Here is a 927-nt window from a genome sequence, read left to right as displayed (position 1 = left end):
TGCTGGAGCTGAAAACCACTCCCAGCTTCCAAATTTGCAAACCCCCCGTGCCAGAGGATCGCCCAGTGCCTCCCGCAGGTGACCAATGCCATGTCCTGGTTTTACTGGTGTCCTGGATGCCACCAGCTGGTCACCAGCAGAGGGTGTTCAGCTTGGTCTGCTCCGAGCAGGGCGCTCAGGGACCCAGCAGAACCACGGGCAGGGGGTCCCGGGACCCCTTTGGGGCTCCTTCTCCCAGCACCAAGCACATGGCCCAGCCCGGTGCTGAATATGCCAGCTGCACAGCACCAGGAGAGAGCTGCAGAGGCAGCCAGGACAGGGCAGGTCCTACCTTGACCTGGTTGAAGCTGATGGTGATGGAAGCAGCTGATGTAAACCCCTTAATGACCGGGCAGGAAATGAAATCCAGAAGGAATCCTGCATGGGATGGCAGGCAGTGAGCACACTCCTGACCCCAGTGGGACAGCAGGACAGTCCCAGTGTCCCAGGGAGCAGAGAGGAGGAAGGAATAACTCCAGACTGTGCAGCAATATCCTAAATATACATCAGTGCACGGCAAGAGCATCTCACCGAGGCGCAGGAGCCCCATGGCCAGCTGGATGCAGCCGGAGAGGAAGGCGAGCAGGACGGCATAGCCGGGCTGGTGGGAGGCGTACGAGGAGACCAGCAGGGACATGATGGCCGTGGGACCCAGCGTCACGTCCTTGGCCGTGCCCAGGAGGCAGTACACGAAGCAGCCCATGAAGGAGGAATAGAGGCCGTACTGCAGGGGACAGAAGGGGCACTGGCACAGCCCTGGGAGCCGGGAGAGGCCGGACACGTCCCGGACTGGGCGGGCTGGGCTGACCTCGGGTCACTGCAGGGCTCCGGGAAATGGGCGAGTGCACAGCGCCAGCCCTTGGTCACCCAGCCCAGCCCAGCCCTGCC

The 927-nt window shown here is 62.6% G+C and overlaps 1 protein-coding gene across 1 annotated transcript in view; it reads right to left on the bottom strand.

Annotated features, from left to right (window-relative positions):
* SLC26A11 (solute carrier family 26 member 11) overlaps positions 1–769 on the bottom strand; it is a gene marked incomplete at its 5' end in the record, with an annotated part of 8418 nt that extends 7649 nt beyond the window's left edge. The window contains 2 exons of the mRNA XM_031064661.1: positions 332–417; positions 571–769. Coding sequence (XP_030920521.1) covers positions 332–417; positions 571–769 — 285 coding nt within the window. The remainder of the gene's footprint in view (positions 1–331; positions 418–570) is intronic.
* Between the last annotated feature and the right edge of the window lie 158 nt (positions 770–927).

This window comes from Geospiza fortis, unplaced genomic scaffold (genome assembly GCF_000277835.1).
Source record: "Geospiza fortis unplaced genomic scaffold, GeoFor_1.0 scaffold546, whole genome shotgun sequence".
NCBI classification, from domain to species: domain Eukaryota; kingdom Metazoa; phylum Chordata; class Aves; order Passeriformes; family Thraupidae; genus Geospiza; species Geospiza fortis.
Note: the sequence above shows the minus strand (reverse complement) of the source record. Positions and strands in the feature narration are given on the sequence as shown.